The sequence below is a fragment of the Apis mellifera genome, linkage group LG13, assembly GCF_003254395.2.
Source record: "Apis mellifera strain DH4 linkage group LG13, Amel_HAv3.1, whole genome shotgun sequence".
Taxonomy (NCBI): domain Eukaryota; kingdom Metazoa; phylum Arthropoda; class Insecta; order Hymenoptera; family Apidae; genus Apis; species Apis mellifera.
In genome coordinates, this window is record NC_037650.1 from 3204313 (window position 1) to 3225194 (window position 20882).

A 20882-nucleotide genomic window follows, 5' to 3' on the forward strand; every position below is an offset into this window, starting at 1 on the left:
GAAAGAGAGAAAATATACGAGAAGGGACTGGATTCGAGAACACGTTCGACTCGTACTTCGTATTACGATACGTCTGTGTGGTGGCCGGCCACCAAGGTGGATGAGACGCACAAGAAGAAGAAGAGGAAGAGGAAGAAAAAGAAGTACGTTCGATACGAGAAGGAGAGGAAAATGTTGAGGAGAGCTAACTTTTGCGGTAGTATCACCGCATATAACGGAAATTTCCAGAGACAATATCCTCCATTCCCCGAGTCGACGCCCACTCTCTCGAGATCGAGAATCGAGCCTGCTTACCCTCCACCCTCCCCTCGTCCTTCTTTCCCTCCCTCCCCTCGCAAGTGAACAACGCAATGGCGCGGCCTGCCCTGCGTGCAGTATATACGTATACACACGTTCCTTCTTAATAGCAAATAAAACAGGTGGAGCGAAGCGGAGAACCGCTCGTGATTGCCGGATTAATTGGCTGTGCGAGGATGTACACGGATTATTATCCTTCCTTAGAGTTAACCTAAACGTTCCTTCCTTCCTTCCTTCCTTCCTTTCTTTCCTCATCGTGAATGATGACGCGCGTATTTCTTTTTTCCTTACAACTTTGTTCCTTCTGTATCGCGATAACATCCAACGGAACTCGAGCATTTTTCTGATCGAATTATACCGCAGCCAGGGAGGAGATAGAGGAACGAGGTGTTGAGATAATTAAAGAGCGTGTACACGAGCGGGCGGAAGAAGCTTTAACTTCTTTCAACGGCATTTTTTATTACGTTCCAAGAAATAATCCCGAAGAAAATATCTAAGAAAAAAAACCTGCTCGAGTATATAGTCTCGGCGAACGATCCTGTGTCATCCTCTCCCTCCTCATCCTCATCCTCTCGGTATATCGAGAGTGGAGAGGAACGAGGAGGGATCGAGGGATGGAACGACGTTCGAGTGCTGACGCGGTAACCATCTTTGGTTTTCCCTGAGTGGTATTGCCACGGTAAATGCCACGGGATTCGAGGGTGAACGCGAGAGAGGAGGTGGTGGAGCTCGATTCCGAGGGAAGGAGAGGGAAAGTAAGAGAGAGAATTGTGAGCGACGTGACCGCAAGAATCGATGAACGCGGACATTCCGTAAGATCGTGTGTTCGACCCGGATGCTGACGCGGTTGTTTCACCAATTTCGCGCCATATAAACGTTTTTATATTATCCTTTATTTTATCCTATTCCATTCCACGAGAAATCGTTGCACACGAGAAGAAGAGAGAATATCGTAATTAGAAGAAAAGTGTGCTAATAAATACAGTGTCCTTTTCTCTCTCCCTCCTTCGAACGAGTGCAAGGGGAGCGGCGAAAGAAAAAGAAATGAAATTGCACTTGAATCCTCGAGCACGTATAGATGTATAATAGATAGAGCTCTGCCCGCTTTATCCTCATGAATTTCATTAACATTTATCACCCTCGTAGCTCATCCCACCAATAATTTACTTTACTTTATTTCAGATAAAATTTTGACGCGATTCCTTTTTGGAGATGGAAAAGAAAGAGAAGAGGGAGTAAGGAAGGAAATTTCCCGTTGGAAAAGTGAATTTTTCTTCTATCGGTTAATTGGTTAATTTAACTTTGCCAACAATTTACACGAGGGCGTTAACGCCTCGTAGTAATCGTTATCGTAACAACGTGGCAATAAATAATAATAACATTTCTATTATTATAATAGAGAACGGGGGAAGATAAAGATTTCGAAAGATATAATTATTCACCGTTCACGTTTTGTAATTGTAATTGAGACTAATTATACGAAATTAAACAACGGGTCTCGATATATAATTGCCGAGCTCAAATATTAACTCGTATATACGGGAAATAATCGGAGCTTTACGATGCGATCGATATTCAAATCGATATTCAAATCTATGTATCCCGATATTATACAATGGTTGATGAATGATTCTTAAAAAAAAGTCATTCAAATTCCATCCATATATATATATGTACACGTTATTACGCATTCGAAAGTTCACGAGTTCGAGGCGTAATCGGATGCAAGATTAATGATACGATGAATAACGCCATATTTCTTTTTTTCCTTTTTTTTTTCTTTTCATTTCGCGTCATATTTATTCTTCGGTACTTCGCAATTTATCTAAATCATTCGATCCTGTCAGAGACAAATTGACGGAAAATTAAATTACACGGCGTAAAAACAGTTTTTATAACGCTTCGTATATAATAATGATAAGGAGAGCCGGTGGTGGTCGGTAATTACGAATATTAAACATCCTATTTGCTTATTTGATCTCGTAAAAAAAAAAAAAAGGGACAGGGTTAAACGAACGAAGGCCCCCGCTTCGACGTTTCCATAATAATTCCAGAGAGAGAGAGAGAGAGAGAGAGAGACATCTTTAACCTCGCGTGTCGATCTTTTATGTAATCCATAATCGATAAAAAAAGAAAAAAAGCAAAGTTCTATTTTTCACTACGACGATAAATTGCGTAGAAAAAAATATAAAAGAAGAAAAGGAAATAACATCGGGGAAGAAACGAGGAATATATATTCGCAACTTTCTTAGGTAAGGTTCTTCATTAACGAGGGTTAGGCCTCGCTCGACGTGACTCAAGGTCGTGGCGCCACGGTGAAGAAATCCACGGTGGATCGCGTGCTGAATTTTCGCCGATCTACGCGGCCAAGAGTTTAAGACATATAATAATAACGTTATTTTCTGTCGGCTCCTCGGAAACGGTCACGATTCCCGCCGGTTGGTAACTATGTTACGCGGAAGCCTGCCAGCTAAACGTTCCAAAAAAAACGTTCCGAAAAAAGGATAATTCTTTCATTCTTGTTTAACCCGGTTCGAAAAAAAAAAAGGAGCCGAGAAAATCCAAAATCTTTCTCCGCGAAACGAATCAAATTTTATATGCATTATACGCGGATCGAATATGTATCGTGCGCATTAATCAAGAACGAGGTGATCCAGTGCGGATAGGTTCATACGATACGAAGAATGACCGATCGTCCGCATTCCTGTTTCCGCGACTGTTCGAAAAAAAAAAAAAAGGGAAAAAGGAAAAAAGGAGAAATGACAAACCAGTTTTCAACGGCGATAAATCTACGACTCGGCAAAGAAAACCACAATTAGCCATTGCTCGAGTTATCGAGGGACGTTCCCAATTAAATCCTCGAGGCAAGAGATCGAGTAGTAGAAATACTGCTACTCGATGCCATGCCAACGCTTCCTTAATTTCCTTATTCTCTTCCGATTCGTTTTCCGATCGTGAGGCTATGATGAAACGGGTTCTCGAGCAATTAATCGCGGAGGGCGATTACCCCCGGCCTCGATCAAATCGATTAAATCCGTGTCTTTTAAAAATATTTAATGGAACATTTCTATCCAACCCGTTTTATCATCGGAGAGGAATTTCCACCTCGAAGTTGAGCGCGCAACTTTTTTTAAAAAGTTAAAAAAATGTGTATATGGTGTGTATATATATATTCGTCGGGCAAACGGATTATCAAACAAATGCAAATTAGCCCATATCTCCTAGTTGAAAGGTATTTCAATCGTCAATGCCATTCACGGCGGCCAACGTATTACTGCGCCCGCGTATTTTGCTTATCTGTAATTCTGTTTACATAAAATGTTAAAAATTGACTCGGCAAATTATCAACAAAGTTGGAATTATTAAGTAACGGCGAGAAGACGACACGTTTTCACGTTCAAGGTAAAATGGCGTTTCGACCAGCTTTTCCGCGTCACGAGAAAATGGCAATTCTCGCTCTCCCTGTTCCAATCCAGTTTTCCCTGAAACGAGATGATTATCATTCTCACAGTTGACGCGTTCCATAACAATTATTGCGGCAATTCGACAGATTAAATATCCACGATTATTCTCAACCCGTTTCCATCCCTTTCCTCCTCCTCTTCAGTTCAACCCCTCGATTCAACCCGTCCCGATTTCGATCCCAGTTTCGAGATTGCACGGCAGATCCTATCTGACGATTACAATCATCGCGCGTACGTGTCGCGCCTTGCAGCTTTGATGATACGCGACCCGATCGATCTTCCGCGACGTGCGCAGCATCGCGCAAAATCAACCCTACCAATGATCGTGATCCCTTTCAACTCAATTTCCCTAATCGCTATCGATCCATCTGACACTTTTGCAAATAAACTGTAAATAAGGCTCCTCTCGTGGATCTCCCTTTTCCTTTTATCAAATTCGATTTAAAAAAGAAACCAATGTTATCTTTACAAAGAATCGAAATTCAATTAACGATTTCGTCCCCTTCTTCGAAGCTGTTTCACCCGCGATATCGCACAGGATCGAAGAGGAATGCGATTGAATGCAAAAGAAGGATTAAGCGGGTATGTCGCCTTCCTGCATAGGGAAATAAAGATTTAGGAAGGGAATCGGTGGCCGCTACGGCGTGAAATTGCAGCAGAGCAAGATCCGCGGCGGAAACGCATATCTCTGTGTACAACAAACGGTGTACAACAACCGCCGCGTACAATTACCTCGTTTTCTACACTCGCTGGGAGCGGCGAGGAGGAGGAGGAGGAGGAAAGGAGGAACGATTTCTAAACGGCGTTGCCACGAACGGAGGGGCTCTAATATCTCGTATACGACTAGCTATGCACGCGTATCTACGTATGTACAGCGCGTGTAACAGCGCGCTGGGTATTAAGTAGCGGTATTTACGAAGCCACAATTATCCCCGCGTTTTCATGCCGACCATCTCGGCTTAAAGGTTCGGAACATACGTGGGAACATCTCTCTCTCCCTTCGATCGTGCGAATCCAATCCTTTTCCTGTTTTGGGAGTAGAGTGGCAAAGTCTTTCAATTCAACTGTCGTTCTGACTGGGCCACGTGGTTATTATTATTATTATTCGGAGTGAAAAATTCGAAAGATCGGTAATGATTGAAATCTTGAGAATATTCCGCGAAGATAGAAATATGGGAGAAGAAGAGGAGTCTCGTTTCGTAATCGAGAAATTTGTCAAAAGAATTTTAAAAGGGATATGTATGTATAATTCGTGGGGATAATTTGGGAGAGTTTCGTGGAACAAGCGGGCGGGTTTATCGAACGAATTGAAAAAGTCGCACGAGGGATGATTTAGACCGTCTCCCCTCCCCCGGATGGACACGCGATCAGGTAAATTTTTCAGACAGAGCGATGAATTTCGTGCCGAGAAAAATGTTTAAACGGCGAGCACGCTTGCCGAGTTATCGTCGGTCGGTTAATATCTTCGAGCTGGACGTTGAAGAACGCCCTCCTCCCCTCCCTCTCCTTCCTTTCTTTCTCCTTTTTTTTTCCAAGAAAAAAAGAAACGAGGAGGAACGCCATCATCGAGGATCACGAACGACCCGATTTTCGAGTAACACGATAGGGACACTTGTTGCCGATGATCCAACCAAATCTATAGAATCGAAAAAAAAAAGAAAAGAATTCGTTCGAACGAATTCATTCAACGTTCTCTTTCCTCTTATTCAACTCGATCGAAAGCAGCTAATAAAGTTGGTAGCAAGTTTAAGATCGGAGCCTGCTATCAGCCATGTTATCGAATGCAGCGCTCGATCTTGTTTGCATTGAGATTAAGAGAGGGCTGGAAATCTTCGATGCTCTCTCTTTTTCTTTTACGAGCGGTCAACGCTCCCTCTCCCCACCCCTCCCTTGTCCAACACCCCGAGCATCCTGATGTCATTCCACATTCTTCGCGATGCCGACGAGGGTAATTAAAACGTAGTCAGTGCTATTCGAGATCCCTCGGCGGTGATTAAGGCCTCCTAACTGATGCGCGTGTGGTGCGTCTCCGCACTGTCCTGCACTGTCCTCGTTATTATTATTATATACTGTCCACCTCGAAACGACGAATCTTGGAAGGAGGGGAGAAAGGAGGGGAGATCCTTCTTCCATTCTCTTCTATTCCCTTCTCTCCTTTTTTCGAGGAATGATCGAATTCTTCTTTCCTCCTCTCAGAATAAATAATTTCATTGGTGAGTGTATGAAGAATCCGTTTCGCGGATTACGCGGAAGAGGCGTTTCGTTCCCTCTCCGTTTTCCATTTCCGGAAAGTGGGATCCAAGTGTCAGACGTGGCCGCTTTGTTCAATAAATTCATCGCGTTTAACGCAATTAACTCGGGGCGACGACAAATTCTCTGAATTCCTGGACAGAGAGGCCCAAGCACGCACCGCATTTTCCCGGAATGCGGCCCAACACGGGTAACAAGCTAATAATAAAACTACCTCCTTCCCTTTTCTCGGCGAAAATAATCTCCGCGTAATCTCCGTTCCATTCATATTTAGAAGAGAAAAGAAAACGAAACGGGAATCGAATCGAAATAGTAATCGCGAAACGGAAGAATTTAATTTGATCGAAAAGAAAGAGAGAGAGAGACAAGGGAGGGGGCCACGTTATATTACGTCCCCCCCCTCGATATTCGGGCAACGGGTATTTAGAAAATGGCGGATAGCGTGCCTTGGGCCTTGGGACGATTACTCAGGAATGAAGGGATACCGGTATCGGGCAGAACGGGCAGAAACACGATCCAGCTGTAAGCGAGAGGCTGCTGGCGCCTTCCACACCCACGTTTCCACGCTCTGTTCTCGAAACGATTACGGAAGTCGTATCACTTCCATTTCTAACCACCGACAAATTGGATCGAGATAGAAAGCGTAGGGAGGGAGGGAGGGGAATTACCTTCGACACGCTAGCCGCAATTTCGAATTTTAGGCTTCGTTTCTTTAATTTTACCAATGGATAGGAGGAGGGAGAGGAGGAGGAGAGACGACGACGACGATAACTCGACGCAACTTCGGGGACAACCGTTTCCCCGAAATAAATCTATTATACGTTCCGTGCCGGGAACGAGGTTGCCCCACGAGGAGTGTAGTACAACTTCACCATTTTATATGTACGCGTTACTCGCACACGCGAACGTGTGCACACGTTCACGCGGGGCGTAATGCGAGTTTTATTGCGGTTACGCGTTTTTACCTTTTCTTGCCTTTTTCCGACCAGCCGCAAGGGGCCCCCCTCGTCAACTTTAATATATATATATATATATCTTGAAGGATTAAATTAAAAATTATCGGCCTACGTTGATGTCGAGAGAAGAAATTGCCGTTCGTTATTTAGAAATTTTGAAAGTTTTTTCCAAGAAGTACAGATTCGAGGATACGTGGAATTCAACCACGATCAAGGTTTACTATTACAACTACTAGTACAATTTTAAAGTGAATGGAAAATCGAGATAAACGAGAATAGTTAAGAGGAGAGGAGGGGGGTTTAAAGAAGCTCGGTGTGGATCGAGCTTGCATGCCGTTTCCGAGATTTCCGAGAAGGCAGGCCGGAAACGACAATAAAGATAATCACTTCACAAAAGTGAATCCAGACTCTCTCTCTCTCTCTCTTTCTCCGGGATGCGGTAATGACATCTAATTACTTTCCACCGCTCTGCACAGAAACGCCGCTCGATTTGGAACAGTGGCGGCCTCGTTAATTTGCGCGCGGTGTTGCGTTAATTAATTCGGAAGGAGAATGGAGGGAGGAGAAATTTTCGTCGAGGATTATAAAACTGGAGCGGTAAAATTGCGTAACAATCGTCGCAAGAGATCCTCCTCTTCTCGAAATTTTAAATAACTTTCTTCTTTTTCTTCTTCTTCTTCTTCTTCTTCTTCTTCTTCTTCCACCATTTTCCAACTATCCATTCCATAGGCTGGATTCGAAGTAAAACCGCACTAACGACGGGAAGAGGATAATCTTTTCGCTTCGTTCGAGCACGGGTTCGTCGGTGGAAAATGATCGACCTGCTGCTACCTGCCCCGGGTTTCAACGTTGTTCGCGAATGAAACGCACGATCGATAAATTCATCGCATGCCCGATGACACCGATTGATACTGCCACGCGATCCCTCCTCGATCCCTTCTCGGGGATTAAACTCGAGGTCGATCAACTCGAAATGTCTCTTTCTCTCTTGTACGGTGATGAGAAAAAGAAAAGACTCTTGTCGATTGTTTATCGAGCGAGTGGCAATTGGACGTTGGTCGGTCCGCCATTTGTAAAATTCCCTTTTTGTCCTCCTCTTCGAAGCGAGCTCCAATTTTCGGCCTAAAGAAAATCTCGAAGAGGAAGAGGAAACGTGGAGCCAAACGAATATTGATCCCGATTTTTCTTGCACGAGGCAATCGACAATTAACGAGCTTACACCTCCTTGTCCGTCCACTTATTTTCCCCTATCCTCGCCTCATTTCCTTTCTGCTTCCCAATCGTGGGAACGATAGAGAGAATCAACAGGGAACAGGTTGTTCCACGTGTATACACGTGTATACTTTGAAAAATTCCCCGATATTATATCGAATTCCGATTGGACCACCGCGAGGGGCAAAAAACTGGAGGTGTTTTACGCGACAAGAGCAAAAAGAAAAGAGAAAAACACGAGCTCGTTGCACACTCTCTCGGATACTTGGTCGGATACCGCAAGAAATCGATAGAGGGAAAGGAGTTATATATCGGCGAAATAGATCAAGTATTGCTTTTTCTCTCTCTCTCTCTCTCTCTCTCTTTTTTTTCTTCCCCTCCCCTTTTTTGTTTGCCGTCACGGCAAAATTGTAAAATTAGGTCTTCCCGCAATTACCATGACTATCGTTACTTTGCCCGCGATATACCTGCGTACGTAATGCAACGCGTACGCGCACGTATGCATATGCATGAGCGCGTGCTACTCTGTTCAACGACTCGACACACTCGAAAGATAGCGAATGCCGAACCTTACTTGCAAAATAACGCGTTTGGAAAACGCGACTCCTCTCTTCTTCCAGTTATTATTATTATTATTTTTCTTCTCCACTCTCAAAACTATCGTCGAGAAACAAATTATCAATTATCGATCGAGGAATTTGAAAAAATTTTTTCCCCCAAAATTCATCAAATAATTATGAACGCTCGTTTAATGCCAGGATCCTCGTATAGATTATCGTTTTTACGAAAGCAGCAACAACAGCAGCAACAACGGGGCAGACTGCCGTTTCTCTGGATATTCCTGCCTTCTCTTCCCCCTCTCTCCTCTCTCTCTCTCTCTCTCTCTCTTCAACATCTTTCTACCTCTCCTCTTTCCTTCCCGTTGGAAGGAAAGGTCCTCGAAGGATCTCGGAAGGCCTCGTGGAGAGTCGGAAACTGTGCTGGCTGGCACACACGAAGTCGAAAGAGGCTTCGCAGGTAATTGCTAGGCCGACGGGTCGATAATGAGCCCTGGCTTCGGGGAACCGATTACACCCGGCCCAAGCAAGCCAAAAGCAAAGTCAGAGAGCCGAGCTCGAGAGAGAGAGAGAGAGAGAGGAAGAGACGGTGGACGGAGATCCAACTACGTCCGAGGGAGAAAGTCGTGAAGAAGGGAGGATGGAGAAGAAGAGGGCGAGGAGTTGCTCCGCTCTTGAGAGACGCTCTTTCGAGAGACCAATTCTCTCCATAACGTTGCCTTACCGAGGATATAATATCCTCGGCCAATAAATACATCGACAATACATACGGAATTTGAAATTTCGAAAAAAGGAGAGACAGAGAGAGAGAAAGATCTTCGTTATCGATGTAGATCACGGCGAGATGTAGATACACCGTTAGTTTACGATAGATATATTGTATATCGAGAAACAGTTATAGGATAATCCTATGATGGTGGAAAAGTGGACGAGGATAAACCGTTCGATAAAGATTGATAACGGATCGGCGCGAGAGATATATAACGGTGAAGATACGTATACGATATAAAGGAGGAAAAGAGAGGAGCAAAAAAATTGAACAGCAGTGGTAATAGCAACACCGGTGATGGACGAAAGAGGAGAAAGAGGAGGGAGGTTTATTCGAGGAGGGAAAAATCGTGGCTAACAGGATAAATTATCCAGCGACAAGCTGTCGATGAAAGCTGTCGAGGAAGGAGGAGGAGAAGGAGACAAAGAAGGAGAGCAACATCTTCCTCCCTCCCTCCCTCCCTCCCTCTTCGCTATCGCGGCCGATGAAACCTGCCTAGATCTCTCGCTACCGGGATGAGTGGTAGGTGATCTAATTTCCCGCGCAGTCGTGCAGAAAATGATCCAGGCCGCGATTACGAAACGGCTTCCAGTCTTGGCCGGGGGGCAACCGTTTTTACCGCTCTCTTTTCGTTTCCATACACCGTGTGTAATAATCGCGCACCGGCTCTGTCCGCTTCCTCCGTGGAACGGTCTCGCCAAATACGCGGAAAATTATTAACCGAGCTCGTGGCACGAAACCAACCTTCCATTCTATATGTGTGTGCGTACATATATATATATAAAATATCGATCAAAGAAGAAGAAGGGGGAGTTGCGCGTTGTTCTCCATCTTTCGATTCCAAATCCATTCGATCCGTTAACCGTAATCCAACGCGTTGATTATATGCATTCACTATATATACGCTCGTATATCCTTCTTCTAAAAACGTTTCCAATTACTCTCTCTCTTTTTCTCTCTTCTTGATGCATTCACGACGCTTCTCTTATGTAGCTCGGTATAAATATAAATTTATCTCTGGGAGAAAGAAAAAGAGAGAGAGAGGAGGGACGGAGACAGGATGAGTATCGATCGACGGGATTAATCGAATCGACTCGGAACGATATAAACGGGAAGAGGCGTTGCAAACTTGCTCTCGTCTCGTTTCGCTCGCCCCTTGCTTTACCCGATCATCGATTCGCTTCCTCTCTCGTGTCATAAACTCGTATTGAACAAATTTATCAATCGAGCGGGAAAAAGAAAGAAAGCGATCGAACAGAGAGAAAGGGATAAAGAATCGTGGATACGCGACTTTATATTACGAAAGAGAGGCCCCTTTCGTTGCCCTTTCGTTTGCCCTCGAGGGGTCCCACAATTATCATAATGACGTGGAAAACGTGGATATTAGCGCGAGGTTAGTTAATAGCGCGTTTATCGTGTATAAGGGGGAACGCAAATAGTTGGCCAAGAAAATTTTCTCCCTCTCCCGATATTTCCCTTTCCCTCTCCCCCTCCCCCTCCGTGTCGCGTCCACGCCTTTAAAACGAGGCGATCGTAAATCAAAATTGACAGAATCGGACTCCCATCTGCATAATTCGCTTATTTTATTCCGCGCGCGTGCTCCCTCCCCCTCCTCCCCCCGTAAATGTGCAAGCCGTAAATGTTTGAACGCTCGTTCGCCCCGTAAAGAAGAGAGAAAAAAAAAAGAAGAAATGTTAATCGCGCATATTATTCAGGGAGGAAATGTATAATTAATTTTTCACAATTTCCCTCGCAGAATCCCCTTCTTTCCAATTTAATAGTAATATCTCAATCACGTTCCCCGGCGAAAATCCGAAAGAAATGCTCTTTCAATATATATATAATCGAGTTAAAAATTTATGCCACGTAAAACGCGAATATATATATATATATATATATATATATATATATATATCGAACTTGTGGTCGTGCATATCCTCGCTGCGTCTTCTTTCTTCCCCTTTCCTTCTCCTCTTTTTCTTTTTTCGACTAAACGACTACCCGTGTCTTCGAAGAGGAAGGCTATCGATGTCTTCTTTATTCCCGACACTCGTTGCATAATCTACGACAGCTGCGACGATTTGCTGGTCGTCCATCCGCGGTTGCATCTGGTGCGCTCGACTTTTGGCCGGTGGAGGAGAGAGGAGGAAAGGACACAGTCGAGAATCGACAATGACGTTTCGTGGAGGTGCACGCAAAGTTCACACGACACTCGTGAACCGCTAATGAGCCGGTACCAGAGTGTAGATTTTCCCGGGGAACGGGATAGGTTGATTGAAACCGGCAGCTTTTCCTATCCTATTCTGTGTAATTCTCTCCAAGTATTCGGTGTCGCAAATGACCGATTTCCAATTCACTAACCCGATAATTATCTACCCTTGCTTTTCTCGCTGCTTCTGCGCGGCGGTGAAATTTATTCGCGTTTCTTTTTTTTTTCCTCTTCTTCGAAATGAATTTCGAAATGATATTTAACACGTCGAACGCCAATATTTCTTCTATCGTGTATAGATGGATAGAAAATTATTTCTCGTAATTTTAAATTTATAGTACAATATGATAATTAATAAGTGTAAATGGATAAGTTTGTTTTGATAAAAATATTATTGCGTTAACGAACTTTTTCATTTCACAATTTCGTGAAATTCGTCCAATTATTTCAATTATTGATAAAAAAAATTCGTTTAATCGACGATAATAATTCTATTTCGATCGGTCTACGAAAGAATTTTAATTAATAACGAGATTGGTCACGAGTGAGTGGCGTTCAACGTGTTAAGAAAATTCCTGTTATACGTAAACAAACGCGGATACCGATCAAAATTTTATCGCCCGATTATTACAATTTCAGGCCTTTTTTTTTTGAAAAGGATGAATTGCGAGCAAAATCTAGTTTGCCGGAATAAAAAAGTTGAAGTAACATTCCATTTGTTGTACAACTTACACGCAATTCCCTTGTTATAAAAAAAGAAGGAGAGGAGGAGGAGGGAGAGTTTTATTACTTTTATTGAAACGATCTAAAACTTCGAATTTCGAGTCACGCTTATCGCACGTTCACGCGCAATAAAATCGATCGAATCGAAAAGAAAAAAGAAGAAAGAGAACGAAAAGAAAAGAAGAAGAAAGCCTCGAGAAGAAAGCCGAGTTCTTTGATTCCTCGTAAAAGGAAGAGGAGCGGAATACCCTTTCGTTCGCTCGTTCCTTTTTCCTGTCGGACATAGTATCCCTAGTGGCGCCTCTCTCAGGATATAAATTAATTAGATTTGTGTGGAGGTGTGTCAGCAAAGTGGCGGCACTGTGTTTCTTGCCCCACGACTGTCTGCTCTACGCGTTTCAACTCGACCGAATGGCCTACTACTCTACCTCTAACTCTATCTCTACAGATGGTTTCACAATCTTTCCAATATATTATTCGTTTCTCAAGAAACTCTCTCCTGGTTCAAATTGGCCAAATCAATAATGGTCGTCGAATCGATTCCTATTTTCGAAATTCGTATTCGTACGAATATACAGGAACAAGAATGAATCTCTAATCGGCGCGACAATTCTGCAAGAGAAAAATATTCGTAATTGAATAATCGTTCGTGTGTTGAATAAAGATAATTCGCGAAAAGAAGAAATTTGTTTTCTTTCTCTCTTTCTTTTTTTTCTTTCAGAGCAAAGACAAATATCTCGAGTACCTCGAGTTTTTTACGATGGAAATTTATTAAGAATACGCGCAACACACCTTTGAAACGAGGTATATACGTCGACAGGTAGGCCCGAGCGCAACGCATGATGTATGGTGGGCGTGAAACGGGCGTAGCAACATAGTAACGTTTACTATACTACGGCTAGGATTGACTAGCAGTTCTCTTGGATATAAATTCGAGTAAGAAAAAAAGAGAGAAAAAAAAAAAAACAAAAGGCCTGGAAGAATTAACTTTAACCGATCCTGCCAATATAGATCCTCCCATGTCGAGGGTCGAAAGAAATTTTTCTCGCCAAGAAAACCGTGATAATAACGCCATTGCATTTCCTTATCGTTAATTGCCTACCGTTACAATGATCCTTTGTCGCGTATACGAAGCTAAAACGAAGAATTAAAGCATCACGAACATTTTTTTTTTTTTTCTCTTTGTTAGTCGTGTCAAGGAATGCCAATTACGCCTATTAACTTTGTTATAAGCATATATACGTATATATGCATTTAGACAAAATATCCGACGAATTAGAATGGAACAAGAAGACACGGAAATTTAATTTGCTATTCTATAATTTCGAATAATGATCGCGATTACGGTAAAACAAGGAAAATACATAAGTGTCCTCGATAAATGGATGATCGATATACGCCGTTCATACAAATTGCTTACTTTATAAAACGTCATCCGTAATTGTAGGTTTTTAACAATTTCACCTCGGTACACGTGTCGCAACGATTAAACGTTAAGAAAATAATTAAGAAAACTGGAAAACAAATCTATCGTATCCGCCAACGAATTCGTTCCGCAATCTTTTTTAAATATATACACGTTCGAAATAACGTTCGACAAAGTACTACGCGTTGAATGGATTTCGTTGGAGAAACGAGATTCAGAAAAATACCGTTGATAACGTTGTAAAAAAGGGATACTATTTCCGAGAGGAAAACTCACGTTTATGTTGCCGAGGTGGGTTGGAGGGCTTATACCCCTGCGGCTTCCGCCGCCTCCGACCTCCGCGTCCAGCTTGCCGGTTCGATTCACCTCGTGGATCCAAAAAATCTTGACGAATTGCTCGGGCGCGGCGTTTCAGAAACTCCCGAACGATATTCTATCCGTTCGGATCCGGTCCACGCGTCCACTGACCGATGGGGAGAGGAAAGCACACCCACACACACACACGGTGTCACAAAACTTCAAATAATCACTGCCCGATCAACGAGATATCGAAGCATTCTTCCCACGAGGCGTATGTGTGTATTGCTGCGTCACTGCTACGGTTCGACTGGTAAATTTTCCACACCGCGCGCCCTTCGTATACGTGCGAAAACAGAAACGATATCGAGCCAGCCGAAAACAAAACAAACCGCCTCGCTCGACTTTGGGCGCAGTGCGAATTCCAACGAATTCCGCGTATAAGTCATCGAAGATTTCGCTACGCGGTAAACATATCGTCGAAAATTTTTTCCCGGAATTCGCGCACTCCCCGGCTGCTGGTCGACACATAAAGCGTGCGTTTCTTTGAACCGCTCGTGTTGATAAACACAGGTGCGAGAAATTGAGTCACCGTCCGTCCAATGTTTACCGACATGATGCGAGATGATAATCGAAGGAGTGGATTTGATCGAAAAAGGGTTTTAAAAAGTACGAGCGATCTCGTTCGATACACGACGACGGGTAACGCGAGCGCGACGGATCGATCGAAAAATCGGAGCCTGTTTCGTCGACTCGATCGGTGACATGCGCGCGGCTACGAACCTGTTCGTCCATTCTTTGCCCCCACGGACAGTATCAGCGCGTGCATTCGTTCTGCAGCGATGGTGAGAAGCGAGCATTCACGAATACGGACAACGACGACGACGACGACGATGACGACGACGACGAGGACGACGAGGAGGACAAGGGCGACGACGAGTCGGCGTGGTGCGTATCCGCCTTAAGGGCCGTCCGTCGCAGACGCATGCTCGCGGCACGTCGCAGCCTCTCGCACTGACCGCGCGTAACACGTAAGAGAGAGAGTCGCGTGTATACCGTGTACTTGTCGTCTCTCTCTCTCCTCCTCCTCCTTCTCCCTCCCACTCCTGGTTAGACAAAGCTGTAGCGTGGGCCTTTATCGCGCTTCCGGCAACCGAACGAACCGGTGTCCGAACTCTCTGTGCCTTCTCGGCGGGTGGCGCGCGATTTTTCCTATTTCCTCGCGATTTTCACGTAGCTCGAAGAGAAGGCGGCAAACGGAGGAGAAGGTCCGGCCTCGTCACTCTGTTTGAATCTCTTGCGTACTAACTTCGCGGCTATCCGCGGTACTCCGAACGTTGAACGCGAGCCTGGAATTGCCGTGGCGCCACCCCTCCCTCCCTCCCCTCCTCCCCTCCTACCCTTCCACCCATCCACCTGATCGTCTTCCACCATCGAGTGGCACACACCACGAGGAGTGCTTGTGTGCTGCCTCCTCTGCCTCGTCCCTCCCCTATTTTTCCCTATAATTTGCTCCGCGGCTGCCTCCTTTTTTCTTCCTTCCTTCCTTCCTTCCTTTCCCTCCCTTTCTTTTCCTTTTTCGTTTCATTCCGTTTTTTCGTAACCTCCCCTCCTCCTGCCCGCTCACCCATCTCTCTCTCTCACTTTTCTACCTCTTCTAAGACAGTTTTTCTTTCTCCTTTCCCTATCTAGCTTTCCCTCTCTCACGCCTCCTCTACCTCTATCATCGAGTCTGCCTCCTTTGCCTCTACCTCTCTGCGTGCCAGCCATGAATCCTCCAGCCGGGGCAACGGGGCTACGAGGCTACGGCGCGCCGCCCCCTTAATGGGGCTACGCGGCCTCTTTCCATTCACAGTGCAGCCATCTCTTGGCAGGAATACGAATGAAACGACTCGACAGTGCCGTACGACGTTCCACCATTTCCCTTGGTGGTGGCGAGAGAAATTCTATCTCTGGTCGAATTCTTGTATTGTGTTACGTATCGAAAAGCGTTCGTTCGCTAAAAAGAAGAAGAAGGAGAAGAAGAAAAACAAGATATTTTTCGTTTTACGAAAGAAGTAGAGGGATGATAGCTTTCGTATGAAATGATATTTTTCTTTCCTTTTTTTTTTTCTTTTTCTTTATCGAAACACCTGCCAGGTAGGAAATCATCGTGCGAAGGGCTGGTTTCTAAAAGTGCCTAACATCGTATTGTGCTTCTTGGGCGGGACTCACGATGTATCGTATGACAGGAAGATGTCGTGGAGGAATCTGATATACGACAGGGGAATGATTCGTTATTATGTGAATTTTCGGCCTAGTATCGGGGATTTAAAATTTATCCTTTTTCCCCTTCCTCTCGATCCTGTCTATCCTACAAAAGATACAGATTATATTAGCGTGTAAAAAAAATGAATTTTAATAAAATACCAAATTTGAAATCGAAGGTTCTTGTTATATATTCTTTTCTCTCCTTTCTTTCCTTTTTTTTCCCTTTCTTTCTTTCTTTCATTCATGATCAAACAATAATTTCGTACAACACCATATTTTACAAAAATATACAATTCTCTATGTACAATATAATTACAATAATCGACTCTGTCGGAGGAAAGAAACTTTCTCGCGACAATAATTATTTACAAAATCGAACGAAAGTAAAGAATCGATCCGATCCCCCATTAAATCATAGCGTATTGTCCACCGATCGAGGGATACGCGTTACTTTGCTCGGCCACGCGGCCGGGCAACGAATTCTCCTTGTTGCACTCCCTCTTCCCCGCCCCGCAACTTTTCCTCTTCTGATTCTCGTGCGTCTTCACGTGTTTCGTCAGGTGATCGCTCCTCATGAACCTTTTCCCGCACGTCGGGCAAGCGAACCTCTTCTCCCCGGTGTGCGTACGCAGATGACGCTGCAACTCGTCGCTCCTGGTGAACCTCTTGCCGCAGAACAGCCAGTTGCATACGAACGGGCGTTCGCCGGTGTGCCATCTGAGATGCGCCTTCAAATGGGACGTCTTCCCGTACACTTTGCCGCAACCGGGCACGTGGCATACGTGTTGCCTCTTCCCGTCCAGGCCTAGCTGACTTCCCCCGTTCTCCGTCTGGCAGTTCGGGCAACGGCATCTTATGCACTTCCTCCCATTGGATTTTCCGTGATCCTCGGCCGCGAGGCCGAAGTGGTGCTCGGCGGGCGGGGTGAGGGGCCACTGGTAGGGGGAGGGGTGGTCCTGGGGGCTCGGGGGGAGTTCGGGGGGGCTCGGTGGCAACGAGTAATGCTGTATCGGGGGGACGAGGTGGGGCTGGTGGGGGAGGTGGGTCGTGTGGGTCGTCCACGAGGTCGTGTTGGTCGCGACGCTCGTCATCGCCGTGTACGCCGGCGGCGTGAGCGGCTCCGTAATTTGGCTGTGACCCGTGGAACCAGCCGGGTACCAGTAGGCGGACTGGCTCGTCTGAAGATGATGATGATGATGATGATGATGATGATGATGATGACCGCTCAACGCGGTATTGTACGGTTGATAGTGAATGGGCGAACTTCCGTAATCGATTGCTGCGGATTGATGCATCGGCATTGGAAGGTTAGACACGGCAGCCATGCCTGGCATCGGAGGCATGCACATCTACAACGGGTACAAATACGATATTTGAAACTCGGTGATCGACTCGATCCCCCGGGAAAAGTGTTCAATGATTTGAACCAATTGTTGCGGCGTAGAGTTCACTTTGACGATGAATAGGAATGGGATCGTTTTTTCTTTTTTTAATTCGAAATGGAAATCTTTAAAACTCGTTAAAAGTCGTTACAACAGTTTTCTTTCGTTATTTCTCGAAAGAGAAAAAAAATAGAATTCGAGAATGTAAATATATGACGTTCGAAATACCGAAAATATGTGCAATATTAGATAAGTTAATAAATGAAAATGAAACGATATAAAAATTATTATTTAACGAAGTATTTCGAAATTTTCTCGCGACACGATCCCATCTCTACTTTCTTTTTTTAACAATAACCATTGCACGTTGATCGGTCGAAGATTGATATCATCACTCGTTTTTTGACACTGCGTAATTTACACCGCGAAACAACATTCTACAGATTCACACAGATTGTTACGGACCTGTTGATACTGCATCACTTGTGCCATCACTTCACTTTCGAGAAGGCTTCGCTCGCAAGAAGTAACAATTATATACTCCTCCTCCTCCTGCGCGATTCGGCGCGTGTCCGCGGCACGTCGTATCGTCGTTGCAAAATGATTTTTCTTAACTTTCTTCTCGTTTCACTGCTGCTACTTTGTAACTACTTTTTTTACGAGAAAAAAAAAAGAAAAGGAAAAAGAGAAGGAAAAAAAAAAGGAGAAGAAAAGAAACGAGAAACGAAAGATACTACTGAGAAAATAGTGTGTCGCAGATCGGAGTGTGCGCGGCTCCGAGCGTTCGCCAGATAATTGCTAGTTGCCGACCGTGTCGCCTCGGTTTTAATAACCGAGTGGACAAGGAACCAAGGAAGAAGGGAGGAGGCTGAATGCTCTGCCGGGTTTCTCTATGGAGGTGGGGATAGACCCACCGGTGAATCCTGTGGCCTGGCGCGCATGCGCCCTCCCCTCCACTCATAAATCAACCCTGCGTTCCGAGGATAGAGGCTACGCACCTTTTGTGGCCGTCCCTGGGGGCTGCCTCATGCCGTCGAGGAAAGCCTTCGTCAATCCTACGGTACTCTCTCGAGGGCATCTAGTTTCACAAATCGTCGTGCAACACCGTAGGCACGTACGATCCTTCATCTCTAATCTGTACTCGTTTCGTTGAAAAATTATTATTTACACTGCTATATTTTTCTTCCATTTTTCGATAATTTGCAGTTTTAAAAGTTAAAAATAATCGTCACAATATACACTCCTTTTCAGTATTGAATTTAAATAATAATTTTGATTCGATCCCTTTCGAATCACGTTTGAAAAATAATCGATCGAAAACTCTCTTATTTTTCAGACTAGTAGCCGAGTAGCTTGAAACGGTTAGAGTAACGTAATAATAGGTGAAAGGAGTTGGAAGTGAAAATTTTCACGGTTTAATAGGGTCTCTTTGATGCCGTTGAAAGGGGGCGGACTCAGATTTGCAAAGAGCGTATCAAAGCGTGGAGGGGCCCGCGACTAGGGGGCAGGTCGTGATAACGAGGAGGACCAGCTTCTCCTCTTCCAAGATTCTCTTCTCCAACGCTTTGCGGCGTACGTCCGTACCATAAATCTATAAAGGATCCGGATGGAAGGGAGAGAGAGTCGTTCACAATGCATCGTGCCGGCTCCAACTCGAGCCGAGCACAAGCTGCATAAAGTGTCGGTTTATGGTGGTCGTAAAGCGATCATCGCCGGGACGAAGTGACGACACTTTTTCGCTACCGATCACAACCATAGATAGGCAGCCATTATTGCACAATGGAGTCGACAGGAGTCCGGCCAGCAGGTGGACATTGAACAAATCGCGCTTGGCGAAAGAAGTATTATTTGGAGAAGAACAAACTAACGTTGCACTTGTACGAGACAACTTTTCAAAGAAGATTCTGTCTTCTGTCAACTCTCTTCCCTCTTCTCTCGAATGTAACACCGAGAACTTTATCTATCTTCCAATCATCCTCCAATCGATGTTTACCCAGCTTCATTCCCTATTTTTCAGATAGCATCGTTTCTCTTTTATCAGTTTTCTCTTCTCCACGCATAAATTTATTCATATATCCAAGCGTCGTCTCGCCGTTATTTTTACGTTTATTATCAATTTCGATAAAAACTCGTCGTCGAAACGCGGCCGACAAGTTTCAACCATGTTAAAAAAACGCCGATACGCGATGCGTCGGCCGCATACCGGAAGAAGATTATCAATTTCCGGTAGGAAATATTATCGTCACGTGCACAGAGGACAGGCCATCGATCTTTTCCGAGTGATCGCAAACAGACTCTCTCTCTCTCTCTCTCGAGGGGATTGTCAAAAGAAACAGACGGAAAAAGCGTGGAAATCGGACGGCTGTACGGGTTGACACATGTCCGACCGAGATGCAACATTGTCCGGCAACCGAATCTTGCGCCGGTGTCGAAGCAATGGAAATAAACGAAAGAAGGTGGGGGGCACGCCCCGAGGCAACCCTTTACTTTCGTCTCCCAACCCCCATTGTCCCCTAATAAGCCGCTTAACATCGCGGTTAGGGGTAAATTGCTCGACCGGTAAACAGCACTCCCACGCGGGGGAGGAGGGGCTCGTCCCACGAGAATTTTTCAAAAATTTCCTTTCCCTTTCTCAACTCGTGATTGTTCCTCGTTACTGTATACATTCGTTCACCATTGTTCGATTAAAAATCGAAAGAATTATGGTGTTCTATAATTCCTTCCCTTCCTTCAAATTCCCCTTTTTTAGAAATTAGAAGCTTGGACGATCGAGACTGGCAATGGGGACGCAACGTTTGACGGTGTGTCAAATCGGTAAACGGGGAGGGAGGGGGAAGAGAACTGCGGGGGTGTAAAGTGCGCTTTGTGCGCGCATTCGCCCGGGGGGACGTTCCACGACGTTTCTGCGAACCAAGCCGGCGCGGTTTTCTTCTCAGAGACATTCAGAGCCGGTGGACCGATGCAAATCGGCCCGAACCGAGCAGGTCAGATTTTCCACCGTCCGCAATAATAAGAAATCGCCTGCCTCCGATTTCTCCCCATCCTCCTTCTAAATTTGTACGCTTTTAAACGATATCCAAATTTCCTTCT

At 44.8% G+C, this 20882-nt stretch overlaps 1 protein-coding gene across 1 annotated transcript; it reads right to left on the reverse strand.

Annotated features, from left to right (window-relative positions):
* Positions 1 to 1124: 1124 nt before the first annotated feature.
* LOC724156 (transcription factor Sp8-like) lies at positions 1125 to 20102 on the reverse strand. Its single transcript, XM_001119912.5, has 5 exons — positions 18258 to 20102; positions 14140 to 17759; positions 10169 to 10171; positions 2257 to 2259; positions 1125 to 1135 (listed from the first exon to the last, which is right to left on the reverse strand). Exons 1-2 carry the CDS (start codon positions 18282 to 18284, stop codon positions 16818 to 16820), a joined length of 969 nt encoding a protein of 322 aa, XP_001119912.1. The 5' UTR covers positions 18285 to 20102; the 3' UTR covers positions 1125 to 1135; positions 2257 to 2259; positions 10169 to 10171; positions 14140 to 16817.
* Positions 20103 to 20882: the final 780 nt, after the last annotated feature.